Below are 19157 nucleotides of genomic sequence, written 5' to 3'. Positions count from 1 at the left end.
GTATGCTAGAAGCAATTTAAATTCTACTAATTTTTCCCTAACAACTGTGGAAACCTGTCTGATCTCTGCATCTGCATGTGTTGTATGCATGGATTTTCTACCTTGGACTGGTACTGTCAAAAGTAATTTGTAAATGAATCCTACTCAATTGTCTTAAAGCAAAACAAACATACAATTTTCTCAGAAAACTACAGGAAAGAACCCAAATGCTTTCCAAGCCCACATGGCTTTAGCAGTCCTCATTAAAAATGAATACTGTTGGTTTATTTAGCCCGAGCAATGGAACCCTGTAAGTGTGGCAGGCATGCCTCGGTGCACGGCTGTGTTGAATTTGCTGTAGCGTTATCAGTATCAAAGTGATGCAGATCCCACAACTTTCATTCTACCTGGGTTTACAGGTTGAGTGTAAGTTCTCTGAAGACTTGCAGATTCTTCTGTCTGACTACAACTCTAGGACCGTGGAGAGATATGACTGCACCTTGAGAGCTCACCTCTGGGCCCGCCTTCAGTTTCGCTTTATTTGCAAGTGCACAGTGCATTGCACATATGTCCATACGCATGTGAAGACTGGTCACCGTGGGTGGTTTTCCTCAGGGGTTACAAACCTTAATGAGACAGTCTCTCACTGGACTGGAGTTCACCAAATAGATTAGGCTGGCCACTACTTTACCACCCCAGTGCTGGGAGTGCAACACCATACCCAGTTTTCTAAAGGGGTATTGGGGATCAAATTTGGGATTTGGGTGCTCACATTTGCAAGGCAAACACTTTACTGAGTCTCCCCAGCTCATTAGGCCCTTTAAATAGCCATTTACTACCAACCTCCACATCTAACATAACACTCTAGTGACTACTAAGCAAAACTCTTGGAATGTGTCACTAAGCATAGTGACCTCTCATTTCATCAACCCTAAAGTTTAGAATGCTGTGGCATCGGAAACCTATTAAAAAGGTGACTTCCCTGCTCAGCTGTAGCCCACCTACTAAATGCCTTCACCAGTGGACTCAGTAAGTGCGTTCATTTATAACATTTCTTTTGTTCAGTGACTGTAAAAGGTCACACAACCTCTTCCACAGTTGAAGAAGTTCCTGGGAATAATGTACTCTTATCCATTGGCCATGGTCATTTCTATTTTGCTCAGAATAAACCATTTTCTTACTTCTTATAAATAACTTATATAGTTACCTCTAGATGTTTAAGATTTAAAGTATACATTCAACCTAAAAACAAATGTATAATGTAAAAATTCAGTATGCATTTCTTCAGTAGTCAAAATCTATTAAATGTTTGTACATGCACACACACACATACACACACACTCGCGCTACAGGTACTTCTAAAGGTGTTAAATGTCTGTACATGCACACACACACGAAAGGTACTGCTAAAAGTGTTAATGAACAAAAAAGACATGACAGAAAATGAAAAATGACTGAAGTCCTTATCTTATTGGTAATTATTTTAAATGTAAAATAATTACTTTCATTTGCAAAGGTAGAGACTCTGAAACTGGATTTTAAAATATGATGTAACTATCGACTATCTACAGACACAAACGTGAAAAGAAAGTGTAGGTGCAAAGACAACATATAAACTGTAAACTGACGAGAGCTAGGCTATCTCTAGCAACTTCAGATAAAATATGTGTGAGTGAAAACTCTATATATTATATGACATAAGGAATGACACCGTAAGGTGGAGTAAATCCATCAAAAAAATGGAATTATTATAAACATAAACACCTATCCCAAAATACATGAAGCAAGAATTGGTAGAACTGAAGGGAGAAATGGTATGCACCCACAGCTAAAGATATCCCAAGACTTTAACGCCCTACAGATGGAAGATAACAGGGACAACAGTGAATGTAAATGATTCAAATCTAATCTATCTGCCTTACTATTCATAACATAGAACACTCCACCCAAAACAGCACGCTCGCTACTTATGTATCTGCAGAACATTCCCATGCTAGCTCATTTGTTAGGCCATACAAGTTTCAAGGTTACAAACAATGAAATCAAACATAGTACTTCTTCTGTCACAAGGTAGAATTCGAAATTAAGGCAAGCGGGATGACTCAGAAGATGAATGTTTGCTGCCAAGACTGACAACCTGAATTGGATCCTCAGAATCCACTTGGTGGAGAGAACCAACTCCTGCAAGATGTCCTCAGACCTCCACATATGGGACATGGCACATGCATGTCCACACATATACAGATAAAATCAATAATAAATAACAATGGAATGTAAGGTGGTACACACACATTCAGTCCCAGCAACTGGAGGAAGAGGCAGACAGATCTCTGTGAGGTTTTAATGCCAGCCTTAACTAGATAATAAGTTCCAAGTCAACCAAGGCTACATATAGACACACTTCCTCTTGCAAAAAAAAAAATAAGAATTTCAAATTAGAAATAAGTAGAAAATTCACACTATATGGAAATTAAACACTTTTTTCAACTAATGAGCTAATCTAAAAATTAATTTAAGATAAATGCAAACAAAAACCAATATAGCAAACTGATGGGATGCAGCAAAGGAGTGTTGAGAGACATTTGTTAACTGTAAATACCTACACTACACAAGATTTCAAATCAATAAGTTAGTTTTATATAAAATCTAAAACAATGGGGGTGAGGTAGAGAGATGATTCAGTCAGTAAAGTGCTTACTGCTCAAGCATGAAGACCTGAGTTTGAATCCCCTGAACTCATGTAAAAAGCTAGATACGGCAGAGAATGCATATAATTCCAGTGCTGGCCAGGTAGAGCCAGGGGGAGCTCTGAAGCTTGCTGGGCAGTCAGTGTTGCTGAATTAGTGAGCTCAAGATGCAGTGAGACCCTGTCCCAGAAACTAAGAGCAATAGAGGAAGTTATCCAACATTGACTTCTGTTTTCCACATGTGAACACACACACATGCCACTGGCACACACAAGAACACATACATGATATGCACACCCCAAGAAACAAAAACAGAAGGAACAAATTAAACCCAAAGACAAAGATATAAAATAAATGAAAAATTAATACAGTAGAAAATGCAAAGGCTCTCGCTACCAAACCTGATGACCCATGTATGATCCCCAGAGTCTACATGGTGGAGAACCAACATCGACAAGTTGTCCTTTTATCTCCACAAGCGAAATGTTGCATGCACAAACACATGTGCATACACACACACAATGAATAAATAAGTGTTAAAGGATTTTTTTTAATACAGAGTGGCAAATGGCTGAAGTAAAGCCATAAGCGACTCAATTATGTAACCTCACCACTGAGGAGGGAGGCAGAGGCTGAACTACCTCAAGTTTGAGGTAAGTCTGGGCTATAGAGTGAGTTCTAGGCTAGCTCTGTGAAACTATAAAGACAAAGAAAAACACCCCTCTGAAAAAAGAAAAAGAAAAAAAATATAAATTGAATCTATTTACCAAAATAAAAGTCCAGAATCATACTGCTTCTCAATGAATTCTAGTAAAAGGTATTAATATTTAATAGCCAATTTTTTCTTTATCTTCCAAATATTAGAAGGACAGAAGCTCCTATTATGAAGCCAGTATTACCTGGCATCAACGTGGCAGTAAGCACACTACAGAGCTGGTGAGATGGCTCAGCAGACAAAGGTACAAATCTGGTGAAGTTCAATCCCTGAGACTCTCATATTGGAAGAAGAAAAGGGACTCCTGCAAGCTGTCATCTAAGGTCCATCTAAGCACCTTGGCACACACATAACCCCCACCAAATATTACAAAATACTTTTAGAAAGAATACTACAAATATTTCTTACGAACACTTAGCACTAATAAACAAAAGCATACCACCAGAAAAGATTATATATCCTAGGTGGCATTTTACGAAGGCTAGAAGGATTGTCAACATATACGAAAAAGAATCCAATGTAGTACACATTAACATGTGAAAGAAAATACCACAATTATCTCAACTAATACAGGAAGCTAGTTGATAAAGGTCCATGTGGTGTCAAGGTCCAGGCTGGGCAGTGGTGGTACACACCTTTAATCCCAGTACTGGCAGACAGATCTCTGAGTTCCAGAAATCCTGTCTTGAAAAACCAAAATCAAACGCCAGGGGTTGGAGAGATGGCTTGATGGTTAAAAGCACTGGCTGCTCTTGCAGAGGACCTTGAGTTCAATTCCCTGTACACACATGGCAGCTCACAACTGTAACTCCAGTTCTAGGAGATCTAATATCCTCCTCCAGCCTCTGCAGGTAAAATGAAAGTACATGGAACACATGCCAGCAAACACACACATAAATATGAATAAATTGTTTATAAAACCAAACTCCAAACACTAGGACTAAAAAGAAACTTCCTATTCTCACAATGGGTATTTATGAAGGTCCCACAAATTTATCCACTTTACATGATTCTATTGAAAGCTGTTTGAGAAGATCCAGTTACACACTAGACTTACATAAACAGGCGAAAGTAAAAAAAGCACCCAAACTAGAAACTCTTTGTAGATGGTTAAGATGCTAGAAATAAAAACCATCAAAATATATTAGCACCAACAAATCAACAAAAAATGGAAGATACAAACTAGTATGTAAAACAATCAGTTGTAGATGGCTATATAGATTGGCAATGCATGTTTAAGTTCAGAAGACATTGCATTCGTAAGGCCGTTAGAGTAAAATATTTAGGTGTTTGGGGAGTAATACAAAACTTCTCATGGGAAGTACAAATCTAACTAAAAATTTAAAGCCCTAAAATATACATCTTATAATCATTAGGAGACTCAAAAAATACTAAGATGACAATACTCTTCAAGACATTCCTACCAAGAGCCTTTTTACAGAAATGGAATCACTCCTGCTAAAGTTCACACAGAATCATCTCGAAAAGAACAGCTGGAACTCACACAACCTGACTAAACCTATTACCGAGCTACAGTAGTCAAAACAGTGTAGTATTAGTATAATAATTCAACAAACTTATAGACTCAGCTGGCTGTAGTGATGTACCTTTAATCCCAGTACTTGGGCGGCATAGGCAGGTGAGACAGGGTTCCATAGTGAGACTCAAAAAATGAAACACTTTAGACAAACACCAATCCAAAAACAAAACATCAAAAATAATAAAATAAGCTGGGTGGTGGTGACGGATGCCTCTATTCCCGGTATTTGGGAAGCAGAGGCAGGTAGATAGCTTGACCTACAGAGAGAGCACCAGGACAGCCAGGACTACAGAGAAACCCTGTCTCAAAACAAAACAAAATCCTGAATGAATGAGAATTTGCCAGCCATTCTTTCGAGATACCAAAAGCAAAAGCAACAAAAGAATAAAAAAATAGCTTAAGTACACTTCATTAACTACTTTTGGAATGGTGAGATGGCTCAGTAGGCTTAAGGCACTTGCCAAGCCTGACGTCAGTTCCATCCCTGCTATCTCCACGGTGGGAGGAAGAGTACGAACTCTTTTTATGTTTTTATTTTGAGGCAGGACTTCTCTAACAGTCTTAGCTGTCCTGGAGCTTGTTCTGTAGCCCAGGCTGGCCTTGAACTCAAAGAGATCCACTTGCCTCTGCCTCCTGAGTGCTGGGATTAAAGGTGTGCGGGCATGTACCACCACTACCTGGTGAGAATCATACGTGCCATGCCACATGTGCACATGCACACATACACACACACAAACACAAATGTAAAAAAAAAAGTTAAATATTTCTGTGCAAAGGATAGTGAAGAAAACTTTTAACTGAACAAAGTATTAGTAAACTACTCTATTTGATAAGAATCTAGTATCTAAATATATGAACAAGTCTTATAATTCGGTAACAAAAGAGAGACACCCTATTTGAAAATGGCCAGTGTGGAGACATTTAAGAGAAAAGCTACATATAACCAACAGAAGATATGAAAAATTATTAGTTATTAAGGAAATAAAATCCTAACTGTCATGAACCCACTTCACACCAACTAAGACGGCCATAAGACAGTAGAAATTGGCATACATTGAAGAGGCTGCAGAGAAACAGGAACCCAGATGCTACTAGGCAGCATGGGAATTTGAAGAACAAAATCAGTGTCATTCTGTGTATACTCTCAAAAGATTGTGAAACAAGGAATTAAACAAGTGTGTACACAATCCTCCAAAAAAGTAGAAACAACCCACTCTTAAGAATTACTTTCTATTTAACAGTATGGTATATATAACATATGTATGTATGTACATGTGAATGCCCATACACATATATGTAAAATTCAGTTATAAAAAGGAATACCTGAAATGTACATGGATGAACCTTGAAAAACATGTTAAATGAAAGAAATCCAACATACGCCATAATTCCAGTGGTGTAAGCTATCTAGAGTAGGCAAATCCAGATGAAAGGGGTTAGTGGTTTCTGGGGGCTAGGTAGAAGAGTAATGGAAAATAACAGCTCCATACTGGGTACTGAGCTTCTTCTGGGGTGATGAAAATGTCCTGACACTACAGAGTGATGATAACTGCACAACAGTGAATACACTAAATGTCCCAGTTGGATATTTCTAAATGGTTAATACGGTAAACTTTAGCACAATAGAAAATTAAAAATAGAAAGTTAAGAGAGATGTTATTACAGGAATTAGAGGGTAAAAAGACGGTTTCATAGCTTGCAAAAAAGTATTAAGTTCTAATATGTCTTAATAGCATACATGCTTATATTCTATAGAAAAAATCTTATAAAATAAGTAGGGTTTTACTGTGCTAGACATTACTTCTAAATATTAGCTCTAAGTGGACAATGTGTCCATTCAAAAGAAGTAATATACTTTATTCTAATAGTAGGAATAAAAAAATACTGAACAAAGTATAATATTTGAACCAGATAATTATTCCAATGTAAAACAGGGGGATTGTTTTTTTTCTGTTTTGTTTTTATTTTTTTTGTTTGTTTGTTTGTTTTTAAACAGTGCTTCACTATGCAGCCCTGGCTGGCCTGGAACTGATAAAGAGATCACCTGCCTCTGCCTTCAAGTGCTGGGATTACTGGTGAGCATCACCTACACTTGACTTAAACCAAGGTTTTTGTAAGCAACTGGCAAAAATTCTCTAGTGGAGCATTAGAATTTTATAAAGTATATTTACTTTATAAAATAAAGGACATATAAAATAAAGTATAATTACACAAAGTTCCATTACCTTTGGGTCCTTCTTAAATGGTTTTGGCAGTTTTATGCAAATGAGACCTTGAAACATGCAGCATTTTGTCATGTGCAATATTAAACAATGTGGTCATTAAAACAAATACAACTGATGATGTGTGAGACAAAACACAGTAGTCCACAGCTGTACTCTTAGCACTTAAGAGCCCAAGGCATGAAGATCATAAATTAAAGGCCAGCCTGGGAAATGCAGGAAGACTGTCTCAAAAAAAGAGAGGAAAAAAAAAAGATTTATGGCTACTAGGATAGAAAATAAACTTGTCAATCCTTTAGATATACATGACTACAAGGAATAAACTGTACAAACACACATGTAATAGGAATTTCAAGTCTATGGAAAGATGACATGTTAAGACCATTCAGCAGACTCAGGAACTGAGTTAGGAAAATACTGAGTAATATCTGTGATATGTTGTTTAGAACAGAAACGATTGAAAAAATAGCAAGCACGCACTATAACAAAGTAAGTACCATCTCTTCTTCTCCTTTCAAGTCCCATCTAAATTACCTTCATACTGACATTATGAAACTGCTCACTTTGACAGTTTGACTGAAAAAAAAATGTTTATACTTGTGCTTGATTGTCACTAAAGTGACACTAACTGTCTACTTTTAAGAATGCTGGGAATTTTACTATCCTTTGACTATAACCTCCTCCATAGTATCTTAAAACTACCAACAAAATAACAAAGAGAAAGTATAAAAATAATTGAATGTGAACCGTCAAATGTGAATTAAGGAAGTCCTTAGGAAGACTTTGTTTTCTAGCTTTACAATTTTCTCAATATTTGGAGTTTAAAAATATTCCCTCAGAAACTTTTTTTAAATAAAAGTTTTATTGGAGAAAAATAGAACCACCACATACACAGGGGGGAAAATCACAAAAATTCAAGTGATACAGAACAACTGAAATTCACAATTATCCAATGTAGTTTGCCATCACTTTTCAGTGTCTTAACCAGCTTCCCTTAATAGTCTGGCTAGTTTTTCAACTGAGACAGAATCAAATTTTCAAAGAATTAAGAACCTCAGAAAAGGGACCCACCTTCAAAATAATGAAGGTAGTTATCAAGAGCCTCCTAGTAGAAACAACTCCACGTAAAAATTCTGTAAAAGTTAACTAGTGAGTGGTGTTATAGTCTCCATACCCCAGAGACCAACAGGGATGAATTACAACACTGATGTTGATGGTCCAGTAAACAGAACAGCCACATTTCCTTGTCAGAAGAGCTCCTGTAAGGAAATCAGGGAGGAGCTGAATAAAAATATACGAAACAGCTGCTCAAAAAGAATTGGGAAGTTAATTCTAAACACTATATATAGTCAAACAGTGTGCAAGTTGATGCAATAAAGAGAAATGGGCAAGTTAAAGTACAGACATCTGGCCACAGGTCTCTGAGAATTCAAGAAAACCATCAATAGTAGACATAAGATCTTGGTTCATAAGATCTGAACCAAGTTGAAGGTTCAGATCTAAGCAGCTCCTGTAATGGCTTCAGAAAGACAAGGACAATGCTGGTGAATGAAACACTGAAGAAGTTCTCATTGAAAAGCAAACACTAAAACTGTCTGCTTCTCTCCAGTAATCAACTCCCTTCATAGAAATGGAAACCAGAAGGAAAAACAAAACCCTCTGGTAATGAAGAGAAGCCTTTTACTCACATTTTGAATTAGAAGAACAATACTTTGGTTATTTTGTGTGTGTGAACAATTTGAGGACATTTCCCTGAAAAAGCAGGTTGTCTAGTGGCTATGAGAACTCTTCGATTCAAGCAATTAAAAAAAAAAAAAAAGAATCCAGGGCTTGACATTTTCAAATAGGGAGTATATAAGGAAGACAAGGGAGAAGCATATGTAGAGTTTCTGCAAGTCAGGAGGTGGATGAAAGTTAAAGCTTTGTTTACCAACAGAGAAGAGATGCTTCCAAAAAATCCCACTTCAGTAGAAAAAACTGGAATGCAAACCCTAGGAAGCCTCTAATAACTGACAACTGGCCCAAGTTAAAGACAAACGATCCAAACAACATTTAAAAATTGAAGCATGATGAAAAGTAGCTGGTGATTTTTGTTCCTGTAGTCTACAAAACAGGTTGATTTCGGTCTTCTGTGATTTTAATAAAGTATTCATTTTTAATAAAAAGAACTGGATTTCCCCCTCTTACTATGCTCTTCTAGTGCAAGGTGGTCAGCAATTTTTCTATTTTATCTACTTAATAAGTACCTGTTAATCAGCTCAGTAAATTTGGGGCTAAGTCATGTGTACACATCCCATACTCATAAATGAAAACCTTTAGGATGTGACTATATAAGGTATTATGGAAGTAACTGTCACCCTACTTGAAAAATTTGTTTCCAAAGAAGGTTTCTTAACCAATCCCTTCAGTGTAACAGAATGCCAACAGCAATAACAACTTATTTTTCTTTCCAAGGGAAACCACAAAATGGGTGAACAAACAAGTCCAGGGTGGTTTTTCTATTTGATAAATACATCCAGAACTCTTTACAGTAAATAAAGTTTGCATGCAGTTTAAGTATCTTTACGTGACTTTTAAGCAAATAAACCTTTTGCTTCATTGATGATGTATAAGAATCCCCTACCCCCCTTTTAATGGCCATAGAGGTCTCTTCCCCAGTTCCAAAAGGAATCATGAAGACCAGGAACTTTCTTAAAGAGTTTTCTGCACATCATACTAAATAACATGCAAAGAGTTCAACAACATTCTTCTTAAAGATTAAGTATTACTCTTTAAATGGGCATGTTAACCACTGAGAAAAGTCCACGCAACTATTTCCATTACACTGCTTCATTTGGTCATTGGAAGTATAAAAAAAGTCAAATAACATGAGATTCAACAAGTTAGTTTATCCAATGGCTACGGCATATGACAACAAATGTTCCAAGGCCAACATTCTATGCAATATAGTTGTACTGGTTTGAGTTTTCTTTATCTCTTTCCATGTAGTCCCGATCAATTAGGGATTCTATTCTCTTCTTTAGATCTGCAGGCTGTAAGAGAAAACATATTTTCAATGCAAAGCTCATAATCACCAGTATAAGCCCATCTACCAACATCCCATCAAAAAAGAGAACAAGGACTAGGAGTAATTGAACAGAGGCAGGCAGATTGCTGTGAGTTTGAGGCCAGTCTGGTCTACAGAGCAAGTTCTAGGACAGCCAGAGCCACACAGAGAAACATGGTCTTTAAAAAAATGAGGGGGGAGCAAGAACAAAAGCAGGTATGGTGACACCTGCCTATAACCCTGCTCAGGAAGCTGAGGCAGGAGAGTCACAAGCTTGAAGGTGGTCTGGAGTTTGTCAGTCAGATCCTGTCTTAATCCCCCACCAAGATGTGTATTTATACACTATATAAATATTATAATATCATACTTCTATAATATCATTATATAATATTTCCTAGTACTCCATTTTCACCATGTTTTTTAGATTTATTTTTATGTTTTGCTTGCATGTTTGTCTATGCACCAACATGTGTGCAGTATCCATGGAAGCCAGAAGAAGGTGTCAGATCCTCTGAAGATGGAGTTAAAAAAGATGTATTAGCCACCATGGATACTAGAAATCAAACCCAGGTGCTCTGAAAGTACAATCAGTGCAATCAGTGCTCTTTCTTACTTCCTTTCTTTTCTTTTCCTCTGATTAAGAGCCCCAGCTGTCAGGGAACTTGCTCTGTAGACCAGGGGGGCCTCGAACTCACGGAAATCTGCTTGTCTTTGCCTCCCGAGTGCTGGGACTAAAGGCATGCACCACCACTGCCTGACAGTCAGTGTGCTTTACTGCTGAATCACCTCTCTTAGTCCTACTTTTATCGAACCATTTCCAGCCCCCTACTTTTATTTTAAAAATATATTCTGAGAACCAGATAATTTCTATAAAAAATACAAAAAACTCAACTCATAATTTCACATAGGAACACATTCTAAGTTAGAGAATGGTGTGGGAGAATTGTCTGTATTCTGTCAATCATGTTTTAAATAAACGCTAATTGGCCAGGCAGGAAGTATAGGCAGGAAAACCAGACAGGAAGTAGAAATGATGCAATGAGAACAGAATTCTGGGAAAGAAGAAGCTGATTCCTCCCACTCCTGCCCAGACCACCGAAGCAGCAGGATGTGATCTGCCCCACTAAAAAAAGGTACCAAGCCATATGGCAAAAATAGATCAGAATAATGGGTTAATATAAGCCACAAGAGCTAGTAAGAAGCCTGACCTAATGGGCCAATTAGCTTTATACTTATTACTTATACTTTATACTGATCTCTGTGTGATTTTCTTTGGGGCTTGCCGGCTGTGGGGTACCAGGCGGGACAGAAACCCCAACAAGCTGGCCCCCTTCATGTCACAAGAAAAACAATATTATTTAGTTCAATAAAGATACCTTGAAATGGCGAGCACATCATTAACTCAAGATAAAAGCTAGTTCTCCAGTTTTTAGTTAAAAACATTACTAAGCTTGGAGTGGTAGTACACTTTAAGTCCAAGAACTCAGGAGGCAAACAAAGTCAGACAGATGTGTGTGAGCCTAAGGCCAGCCTGGTCTACATAGTGAGTTCTAGGCCAGCCAGAGTATCATAGCAAGATCCAAATTAAGACCCAAGTCTCAAATCAAGTTAAATTTAATTAAATGCAGCTGGAGCACTGTAGTGTACTTCTATAATCCCAGCAAGTGGGAAGCCAGAAGAACAGGATTGAGAGTAATATCTGCTTGGGGTACACAGTAAGACACTGTCTCAAATAGACAAACAACAAAAACACCTGAAATTAAGTAACTAAACAATACAAACAAATTTAAAAATGTATAAGAGAATTTATTACATAAACTAAATGAAATACTAGACCTAGAAGCATAGGCCTATAATCCCAGCTACTAGGCTGACTGAGAAATAAAGACTGTGAGTTCAAGAAGGTTGGCAAAAACAAAACAAAAGTGGATGAGACTTTTTCTTGATGGTATAGCACTTGTCTAGTATATGCAAGGGTCCTACGTTATATTACCCAGCACCAAACATCCATATAACTACATGAAATTTGATAAAATATCACATTAACTCACACCTATATATTTCTGGTTAACTATAAATTTTAACTACATATACAAGTGATTTGGATTTCTGAATCATGTAATTAGTTTAAAATTTATGACAATTGGGGCTGAAGAGATGGCTCAGAAGAGCACTGACTGCTCTTCCAGAGGTCCTGAGTTCAAGTCCCAGCAACTGCATGTTGGCTCACAACCATCTATGAGATCTGGTTCCTGAGCGTTGGGGTTAAAGAACTGCACCACCACCACCCAGTCTAGAAATCTTTTAAAATTTGGAAAATAGTACAATACCTCATTGTCTAAACACCTTTATTACTACTGGACATTTGCATTGGAACATACCAGTGTATAGACCAATTTCAGCTTACCAGAACTATTATTAGACATTTTCTTTCTTTTTTTTTTTTTTTGCATGCGCCACCACCGCCCGGCTTATTTTTTATTATGTATACAGTATTCTCAGTATTCTGTCTGCATGTCTGCCTGCAGGCCAGAAGAGGGCACCAGATCTCACTACAGATGGCCATGAGCCACCATGCGGTTGCTGGGAATTGAACTCAGGACCTCTGGAAGAGCAGGCAGTGCTCTTAACCACTGAGCCATCTCTCCAGCCCCCATTATTAGACATTTTCAAAAGACACTAAAAGTACTTTACCACTAAGATACACCCAGCAGCCTCTTACAAATTTGAGGAAACATTTATATAAGGTAAACTAAACAAGATAACTCAATCTAATAACCAAATATGTCAAATGCCAAGGTATCTTCAGAAAAGAAGATTCAAAAGATACATAATAAATTAACTTCAAAACTTTCAAAGCCACATTTACTCACTAAACTTTCAAGTACGGGGTGTGTGTGTGTGTGTAAATTGTTTCCCCAATTTATCAGTTGTATACATATATCAACAAAAGTTCTTTTGTGAATCACACACATGGTTATAGAAAATAAATACCTGTCATTCCAAATGGCTTTAAGCTTTTCATCTATATTTGCAAGATTAGGGTCTAGAATAAAATGTATTTTCTTTCATTTATAACAAGTCCAGTATGGAGACAGAAAAACACCTACTTTTACTGGAAATTTTAGCTGATTGTAGACTTCTGAAACAAGAAGATTGTGGCTAAGTGTCTTCCTCATCTTCATAATTCGGACAATTGCAGCATCAATTTGGTATTGTCTATCTTGAAATACTCTTTCTGTAGTGCTTGCTTGTTCTTCAACCTAAAAAAAATTAACAAATGAAGTCAAACTTAATTATTAACACAAACTGTACATTAGGGACTTAACAGTGTTACTGTTCTAAAGGCACTGACTTATCTAAATGGGACCTTATAAATACAGACGCAAGAGGAAAAAAAAACCTTGACAAATATAGCTCCATTCTGTTCTAACCATATTGTCCTGTACCAATAAAGCAAAACCTATACAGATTAAGAGAAAAACACCACCTTTGAGGACTGTGGTGATAAAGACTCAGTTGGTCGAGTACCTGCCTACAATCATGAGGACCTGATTTTTAAATTTAGATTTTCATGAGTTCATGTAAAACCAGTTCCTTGAACTGGTTTTAGCCTAGCCTAATTAGTGAGTTACAGGCAAAGAGACCACCACAAGAAACAACAAAGATAGTTCCTAAGGAATGATACTGGAAATATCCTCTGGCCTACCCTAAAATTTAAAATATTCATACCCATTGAGCCAAAAAATTTACTTCCATAAATTTATCTGAAGAAAAAGATCAAAACAAAAACAATCAAACAAACAAAAGCCAGGCGGTGGTGGCACACATTTTTAATTCCAACATTTGGGAGGCAAAGGCAGAGAGATCTCTGAGTTCGAGGTCAGCATGGTCTACAAGAGCTAGCTCTAGGACAGGCTCCAAAGCTACAGAGAAGCCATCTCAAAAAACCAAAGCAAACCAAACCAAACAAACAAACAAAAAAACAATTATATCAACTTCCAACCCTATTAAGTTGATTCCTCAATAAAAAGAAACATAAAAGCAAATACTGAAACTTATTACTTTAGTTAATAGTAATGGCAGCATTAGAAAATTAAACTGTGGGACTGAGAGATGGCTCAGAGGTTAAGAGCACTGGCCTTGGGGCTGGAGAGATGGCTCAGAGGTTAAGAGCATTGCCCCCTCTTCCAAAGGTCCTGAGTTCAATTCCCAGCAACCACATGGTGGCTCACAACCATCTGTAATGGGGTCTGGTGCCCTCTTCTGGCCTGCAGGAATACACACAGACAGAATATTGTATACATAATAAAAAAAAAAAAAAAAGAGCACTGGCCTTAACCATATGGTGGCTTACAATCACTATAAAAAGATCTGATGCCCTTCTCTGGTGCACACATAAATAAAGAAATAGATAATCAATCAAGCTTAAAAAATTAAACTGTAAATTCTGGGGCTGGAAACATGATTCAAGTAGTTAAGAGGGCCTGCACCATAAAATTCCCAGCACCATTCACAGCCATTCCAGCTCCAGTGGATCCAATGCCCTCTTCTGACATATGGGCCCCAGGCCTGATGTGATGCAGACACATAGACAGGGAAAACACTCAAGCATATAATTGTTTAATCTGTAAATTTCTTCTATAAACAAACATAAACCTAATATAGTAGGATGAGAGCACAAAAGGTTTACCGTTTCTTTCATTTGAATTTGATTGATCTTAATCCTGAATAGTTTGTGTTTGAAATCATCATTACAAATGAATTTGTCACCATCTTCGATATCTTTGCCCTTTGGATTTTTAGCCAGAACTCTAGCTTTGCCACAGGCTAGTGACTGCAGTGTTCTCCTTAATTCTCCATCCTCTGAAGAAATAATGGTTAGTCATTTCTTTGTTAGTAGCATGTAGAACACAAGATTCAACATCAATTTAATTTTTACACATTCTTTATTAAACTTTTTCCCTCCCCCAAGGTCATCAAAACCTGCTCTTTATGCTATTCAATAACATTTTTTTCTAGCTGTCTTCCAAAAGCATTTATTGTCACCCTATGAGGACAACTACCACAACTTGTGATGCACCATTTCCCTTCTCTCAGGTCAATGACTAAAATGACACACCACTTGGCAATTTTATTATCACTCCAGTATGTTGTATTCTCCATTAACTCCCTGTTTCATTGCTAATGATACTACTACTAACCTAACCAAATGAAAACCCTAGAATCATCTTTTAAGTCTTTCTTCTTCTTCATTTCGCTATGGTTCTAGTAATTTCTGTTAGAACCATTCTAACAGAAGCCCCTTATGACTCTATGCCAGAATTATCTCTATAGTTTCTAGACGAGACTCTTTTTTACTGTTCCAGATGGCTTGCCTGATGTGGGAGTGATTTCTTACTAATAAAGAAACTGCCTAGGCCCATTTGATAGGCCAACCCTTAGGTGGGTGGAGAAAACAGAACAGGATGCTGGGATAAAGAAGCTGAGTCAGAGAGTCGCCATGATTCTCCCACTCCAGACAGACGCAGGTTAAGATCTTCTCTGGTAAGCCAGCTCGTGGGCTACATAGATTATTAGAAATGGGTTAGATCGATATGTAAGAGCTAGCCAATAAGAGGCTACAGATAATGGTCCAGGCAGTGTTTAAAAGAATACAGTTTCCGTGTAATTATTTTGGGCATAAGCTAGAGCTAGCTGGCAGCCGGGAGCTGGGGCAGCAGGGAAGTGGCCCGCAGCTCCTCACTACAGAGTGGCGCCCAGAGCTTGCCCTATCAATGCCAGGTAGGTTGCCCAAATAGTTTATTTATTTAAGTTATTATACTTTGAGTCACTACAGCATAGACTTTAGCTATATTCATCAGTCTATCTCTATATCTTACCTACTGAGTTTTAGAGCTCACCATTCTAAGCTACAAACTTTTCATGCTTCCTACCTACAATGCCCAAGTCTTTCTTACACTATTTCCTTTATTTCATGTCTTCCCTCCAACCAAAATTTGAAGGCCCAACTCAAGTCCTACTGCCTTCCACAATCTTGTTTCTCTTAACACACTTTTTCTTAGCACTACATACTGATACTTACTGGTTTTGAAATTATCAATACAGAGGAGGGAGCTGTAGAGACATCACACCGCTGAAGAGTACTTTCTAGTCTTTCAGAAGACCAGATAGATGTCAGCTCCCAGCACCGACACAGTCTCACAACCACCTAATTCAAGTTCCAGGAGATACAATGCCCCCTTCTGGCCTCAACAGGCTCCTGCACATGTGTATTATAGATATACTCACACAGGTTCACAACACACAAAGAAATGAATGAATCATTTTAAAAATGTCTACTGGAAAGGATTACTTCCTGGTATCTCCCTGAGCTCTGAACACAGTGACTACAACACAGAGCAGAGAACTACAATTGCTTGCTACTTGACAGATGCAATACAAACCTATCCCGGTAGCTTGCTTGATCTCTTCTAAACTGAACTCCTCCCCTTCATTAAACATTAGCAGCACCAGGGTTTGAAAAAGAGAGACCTGAAGTTCTTTTTTGCCCTGTTAAAAGAAAAGACAGAAGTTAGCCTATTAATTAAAAAAATCTTATAGGAAAAGCATTTTTAAGATTTATTTAAGCCAGGCGATGGTGGCGCACACCTTTAATCCCAGCACTTGGGAGGCAGAGGCAGGTGGATCTCTGTGAGTTCGAGACCACCCTGGTCTACAGAGCTAGTACCAGGACAGGCTCCAAAGCCACAGAGAAACCCTGTCTCGAAAAAACAAAAAAAAAAAAGATTTAAATTTTTTTTTTCAGTTTATATACCAACCACAGTTCTCCCTTTCTCCTCTTCTCCCCATTTCTTCCCACCTTGCCCCACCCAACTCCCATCCACTCCTCAGAAAGGGCAAGGCCACCCATGGGGAGTCAACAGGAAAAGCATTTTTAATTAGTGAGTTAAGAAGCACAGATTAACAGTACCAAAACCCTGCTTCAGGTAGCAATAAAATGTGCACTTTGAGGTTTAGGTATGATTCCACAGAAAACAAGGTGAAGGATTAGTTTGCCTATTAATAGGGTTTTTTTTCTAATCCTAATTAAAACCAAACAAAGTAATGAAAATAACTCAGTCCTCTGTGTATCATTATAAATATTCACGATAAGGAGCAAGGAATTGCTATTCTAAATGCATTTGTGAGACAAGCTTTCATGTAGCTCACGCTAGACTTAATTGCTTTTTAGCCAAACAGTGTTTGAATTCTCAATCTTCCTGCTTCTAACTCCCAAAGATTACAGCCCTGTGCCACTAGGCTCCACTTTCAAATGGATTGTGACTTGGTTAAGAGCAATAATGAACAGCTGTAGGAATTTTTATTTAAAGATGGACATTGTTTGCTTTAATCTCCCACTCTGTTCTCTAGCATCCAGTAACATAATTTCTGACAAGATAACGTGAACTCTGCATCCACAGCTACAGAAAGATTATTGCTTTTAATTTTAGAGAAGAGCCAACTCAATTGTTGAAATGGTGATCATTTTAAAAAACACACAAAGTTATAACAAACTATCACTGTTGCCATGTGGTGTCACAATCACATTTATAAAACAGCAGCCTGAACCTTCCAAACAAAAGGGCATGACTTCCATATTAAAGATGAAGGCAGAAATTAAGTTTTGGGAATATCCACTTACCTCTTTAAATTCAGCTTTTAGCACACAGTGTCCCAAAGTTGACTGCCACTGGAGTTTCCTGCCACTGTGTTTGCCTAAGTAAAATGTCTTGAAAATTTCCTGAAGCTTTACCATCTGAAGCAAATAAAAGTAAGTGTTTCTTTAAGCTGCATCTGCAATACCACCTTCAGTACTTTTTAAAATTTATTACTGCCATGATCATGAAGGTCAGAAGACAACTTTCAGGAGTCAGTTCCCTTCTTCTACTTTGTAGGTCCTGGGGACTGAACTTCAGAGCTGAAGCTTTGGTGGCAAGAAGGTGTCTTCACCCCTGGGCAACTTCAATGACTTTCCTCTCACCTCTCTTAACCCCATCTGAAATAACTTCTCATAGCTTTCATGATTATCCAGTAAGTATCACTTTTTAAGGTAAAACTCTACCCAATGCAACCAATGTAACAGGGCTTAGCAATCTACACTCTTTTAGCTCTTCTACTCTATTTAATCATTCCTTCATGTCTGGTGACTTGGGCTTCTATTGATTCTACTGATTCCCTTCTCTCGCTGCCGCTTCTGCCCAAGTTTCTTTTGGAGGTCCTCTTCTTACTATCTGTTAAATGTGAGCCTTTCTAAAGTTCAAGTTCTGCCCTTTCTCATCTTCACCATATTCTTCCCTTATTGAGGGAAATCTACTCTCTGGGCCGTCCAAGATACTTTCATAGAGGACTCTCAGTATCTTTCTCTATTTAACCTTCTAAGTTTTGGTCCTGAGTGGGACTGTTTCCAAGGCATTAGAGGATGCTCAATTATCCATCATATTCACCAGTCCTGCCTTAAGGTGAAACATGGCCAACATTTTTTGACAGCTAGGAAGATTAAGGGTTAATTAAGAAATAGATGAATTGGGGGAAAATAGCACTAAATCTGGAAACATACCTTCATTAATAATGTGCTCAAGTGAACTTGGAAATTGAAGTAAAAGAATAAATTATTAACAATCATTCTGTTGATATGTTTGCTAATGTAAGTCTTTAAAAGGCACATATTTTCAAACGAAAAGCAGAAAAAAAGTGTGATTTCTATACCTATAGCTTAGGTCTGAAACAGTTAATCTTACCTCTGGTGGCAAATGGACCTCCATGGGTACATATGTTGGCCAGTAACCCATTGTCAGGATATTCACAGTTAATTCAATATTGCCAGGTACATTCTGGTTCTGCATATACTATAAAAAGATCAATATATACACTGAGATCAACATATGTACTGAGAAGTATACATGTCATACCATAATATTGACTTTTT

At 37.7% G+C, this 19157-nt stretch overlaps 1 protein-coding gene across 2 annotated transcripts in view; it reads right to left on the bottom strand.

The window, feature by feature from the left end:
- Positions 1 to 10011: 10011 nt before the first annotated feature.
- Positions 10012 to 19157, bottom strand: part of Cul4b (cullin 4B) — a 102471-nt gene continuing 93325 nt past the window's right edge. For both annotated transcript variants that reach the window (XM_050132110.1, XM_050132109.1), the window contains 6 exons: positions 18970 to 19077; positions 17874 to 17987; positions 16636 to 16741; positions 14883 to 15055; positions 13300 to 13452; positions 10012 to 10175 (listed from right to left, as the gene is read on the bottom strand). In XM_050132110.1, the coding sequence (XP_049988067.1) occupies positions 10080 to 10175; positions 13300 to 13452; positions 14883 to 15055; positions 16636 to 16741; positions 17874 to 17987; positions 18970 to 19077 (750 nt within the window). In that variant the 3' untranslated portion in view covers positions 10012 to 10079. The remainder of the gene's footprint in view (positions 10176 to 13299; positions 13453 to 14882; positions 15056 to 16635; positions 16742 to 17873; positions 17988 to 18969; positions 19078 to 19157) is intronic.

The sequence above is a fragment of the Alexandromys fortis genome, unplaced genomic scaffold, assembly GCF_014885135.2.
Source record: "Alexandromys fortis isolate MF-2015 unplaced genomic scaffold, M_Fortis_MF-2015_v1.1 scaffold_391, whole genome shotgun sequence".
NCBI lineage: Eukaryota > Metazoa > Chordata > Mammalia > Rodentia > Cricetidae > Alexandromys > Alexandromys fortis.
This window is presented reverse-complemented; position numbering and strand designations above follow the sequence as displayed.